The 3,853-nt window shown below is 58.2% G+C and overlaps 1 protein-coding gene across 1 annotated transcript in view; it reads left to right on the top strand.

Annotated features, from left to right (window-relative positions):
* The first annotated feature begins 223 nt into the window (after positions 1–223).
* The window catches only part of Vstm2l (V-set and transmembrane domain containing 2 like), a 29,293-nt gene continuing 25,663 nt past the window's right edge, over positions 224–3,853 (top strand). The window contains exon 1 of the mRNA XM_021156968.1: positions 224–496. Within this exon, the coding sequence (XP_021012627.1) occupies positions 376–496 (121 nt within the window). The 5' untranslated portion in view covers positions 224–375. The remainder of the gene's footprint in view (positions 497–3,853) is intronic.

Raw genomic sequence — 3,853 nt, forward strand, 5'->3', positions numbered from 1 at the left:
GGTCTTCCACCCCCGGGCCTGCCCTACCCCCGCTCCCGCGCGGGAGGCCAGTTGCGAGTACCGCTTTAAAAATCCCAGCCTGGGCAAAACTTTGATGATAAATCAAGCTGCGGATCCCTCCGCCGCTGCCGGCTCAGGGCGGGGAGCGAGGGGGAGGGCGGGTGCGCGGCGGCGCGGAGTGGCCTTCCGCGCAAGCGAAGAGTCCCGCAGTCGGAGGCGGCGGGCTGGGCGTGCGCTCGCTGCCTGCAGCCGGGGCCGGGCCGGGGCCAGCAGGAGAGGGCGGCGGCGGCGCCGGGCAGGGCACGACGGGCGCGGGCTCTGCGGGCTGCGGAGCCCCGATGTGAGGCGGCGGCGCCCCCGGCCGGAGCGCGCAGCATGGGGGCCCCGCTGGCCGCGGCGCTGGGCGCCCTCCACTACCTGGCACTTTTCCTGCAACTCGGCGGCGCCACGCGACCCGCAGGCCATGCGCCCTGGGACAACCACGTCTCCGGACACGGTGAGTTTGCGCGCCGCCCCCACGGACTTCCCCTCACTGAACCCCACCCCGGTCGCAGCCGCTCCAACTTGGCGGTCGCGGTGCTCGAACCTGCGCCGACTGATGCCACGGCCCAGAGTTCCGGGGCGCCCTCTGCTGGGACTGGGGACCCACCCTGGCTCCTATCCGGGGGCCAGCTCTGCGAGAAGGGGTTCCCAAGAGCACACTCGCTCTGGCCCCAGCTCGCAGAAGACCCCCTTCACGCGCGTACACACTCACACGGATACACACACCTCTGCGACCATACAGATGTCTCCAGCCGCGGACACACTCAGCCACGCTCACTGCATCCCACACTCACAACTCTGCACACCCCCTCCGAGCCTCTCCTCGCTGGTAAATATACTTGTGCCCACTACGCACACGAATCAGACACTGGCTGGTGGCTCACCCTGCCAGCTGGCACCCGGGCACACATGCTTTGCTTCGCCACAACTCTTGCCTGTCTGCCTGCAGACACGGATACACATGCACGCACGCACTTGTGCACACACTTTGCCCACCCACTTCTCTCTGCCCGGATGCCTTTCTCCTTTGTGGGTTTAACGCTGAAACTGCTCCTGCATCCTCTTCAACAGGATCCATCCCTTCCACGGCCGGGAATGGTCCTGAGGGGCGCCAGATGCTGTTGCTTAAGACCTGCTAGCCTGGGTGGCAGCTTCCTTTGCCATCCATGTGGGTGGGTGGCATCCAGGGGTGGGGACAGTCTGGGGATAAGGAGGTAGGGACAGAGAGCTGGGATACACTGGAGTAGTTGAGGTCACTCCTTCCAGCTAGAGGCCAGGAGTAAAGAGGAATGTAGGGTGTTTGTCCCTGGGGGGGGGTGATCATGAACCCCTTGAATCCTACAGGACACCCCCATCTCGGGGACCCCATCTCAACCTTGCCCCTAGAGGACTGAAATGTTGAACTCCAGCATTGTGGGAGCAGGGAGAAAACAAGTGCTGCTGCCTGCACGAGTGTCTGAAGCGCCTTTCCTCCCCACAGGAGCCCAAGTTGGCAGCAGAGTTGGGTGGTGTGGGGCAGGCAGCTGTGGAAGCTCCCGCCCCTGAGCCATGCTGTGTGATGGGGCAGGGGTGGTTGAAACCAGGGGAGACCCTGCTTCCGTCCTTCCCTTCCCTCATCAGAGGCTACAGCACGCGTGCTGTGCTCTGTGTGCCCAGGCTGGGGGAGGTTTGAACAAAGGGTTGAGAACAGGATGATTTCTTTTGATGGGAGTGAGTTAGAGGTGTGCGCCAGAGCCTGGAAACCCAGGCAAGGCCTTTTACAGGTGTGCTGCACGATCGGGGTTGCTCCAGAGGGAGGGGTTTTCAAAGCCATGCTCAGAATTCCTTCGCCTAGGGAAGCCCAGATCCCCGTATCTACATACACCTCACCTCCTCACTATGTTGGACAGAAACCTCTCGCAGTTACATACCTTGGTGTCCATCATGATTTCTGCTGGCCTGGTAGGAGAGGTAGAAAACAGGGAAAGGACTATTTTGATGCTCTATTTCCAGAGGAGAAATCAAGGCTCAGAGAGGTGAAGGGAGTTGCCCAAGGTCACACAGTGAGAGAGCGGCTGAGCCAAGGCTGGCTCCAGGGTCTGTCAGGCGAGAAGCAGCACTTTGTCCAGGTCATTTCTCTCCCTGTCACATTTTTTTTTCTCATTCAGGGGAAACTGGGAATTCCTCCCTTCTCTCCCCTCCCGTCTGCCTGTCCAGCTCAGTTCCTTGGCACTGTCAAAACTTATACTAGGAGGCCTCTCCAAGAAGGACTTGCCGTTCTGAGTTTGAGATCCCTTGAGGTACAAACATGGAACTCTGAGGCCTATGGTCATTGTCTTTGGGGCACCAGACCCTCCGAATTTGGGTCATTCTTGAGTAAGCAGGCTCTTTCCTTTGTGTGACAGTCTCCTCCTGCCCCCTGGTGCCAGCTGCGCTGAGGGGGGCACAGCCCTACTGATCTTCTCATCCCCACTCTGGACCAACCCCTGAATTTGGGAATTCAGGGAAGTGCTGGATGCAAAGGGGACAGGACCAGTTTCTGAGAATCTGATCTCCTCCTGACTGTCTCTGGGTAAATGGGTCACCCCTTGGGACCTCCTCTGCTCTGTCCCTCAAGAGATGGCCCCGCTGCTCTGCAGGGGCCCGTCCACCCTCTCGACATTGCCAGGCTCAAAGTCACCAAGCACTGGCTGCTAAGGAGCCCCACAGCTGCCCCTCTGCCGGGTCCAGCACCCTGTCACCACAGGAAGGGTCTGGAGCCACTCACTTAATCACAAAAAGAAACAGTTATTAATGATAGTGAGACGCGGCGAATAAGTGGGTCATGTCTAATAAGCCATTTGTGTTCAGGAGGAGAATACCAATTTGATAAAAGCTGTGTGTGCTGAAAAAGCCCCGAAATTGCTGTTTAGCAGATTGGAGCCTGATCGTTTCATTATTCCTGGGCTCCGCATGTCCTCAGCTGATTCAGGGAATAAGGCCAGGTCAGGATGGTGTTTATGGGTTTAGGAGAAAGGGTTGGGGCTCGGAGCAGGGAGTCCTAGGGATGAACCCACAAGCCTCAACTGCTTAGCTTGATGTCAGCTCACAGCTGCAGCTCCACCTGATCCTGCCTAGCCACCAGCTATATGCCTTGCACCTTTCTGTCCCTGGGGTTGTCACACGGAGTGTCTGTGACCAGGCAGGTCAGCCAGCAAGGATGTCTGTTTACTCCCCAACGCCCCCCTCCCCCAACGTCCACTCAACCGCCTTCAGAGGAAGCATCGCCAAAGCTTGCAGAATGGATGGTGCCTGGCTCTCCGAAGGCACATGAACCCCAGCACTCAAACACAGGATGGGGAGACTCACACCTCCTACATCGCAATGGCAGCTGCTCTGGCTTTCCTCACAAGAAAAGGGCAGCTCATGGCTATGCCCCTAGCAGGGGTGGGAGGGGAGGGACCTACAGTGTACGGAATGCTGACTGTGTGTTCTAAGTGCCCAGACCTCTCCCCACTGTGAACTCATGAAGGCTGGCATCTTTTGTGTGAAGCTGGCATTAGATAGATACTCAAGAAAATTGCATTTGGAGAGCTCACCAAACGACTCACCCAAGGTCACTGTGCCTGTGCCGAGGACCACATCAGAATAAGGGGTGCCAGTGACTCTGGATCTATCATCTCGAGGCCAGCCTCTGGGCAGACTCAGCCTAGTCCTGTAATGAACTTCTTTCTCTGCAGAGCCCTAACTCCAGGGGGGTTCCCCGGAGAACCGTTAAGGCCGCATGTTTCACCAAGAGGGACCAGAAGCTCTGGAAGGAGGTAGATCTTTTTTTTTTTTTTTTTTTTTTTTT

The sequence above is a fragment of the Mus caroli genome, chromosome 2 (assembly GCF_900094665.2).
Source record: "Mus caroli chromosome 2, CAROLI_EIJ_v1.1, whole genome shotgun sequence".
Lineage (NCBI taxonomy): Eukaryota > Metazoa > Chordata > Mammalia > Rodentia > Muridae > Mus > Mus caroli.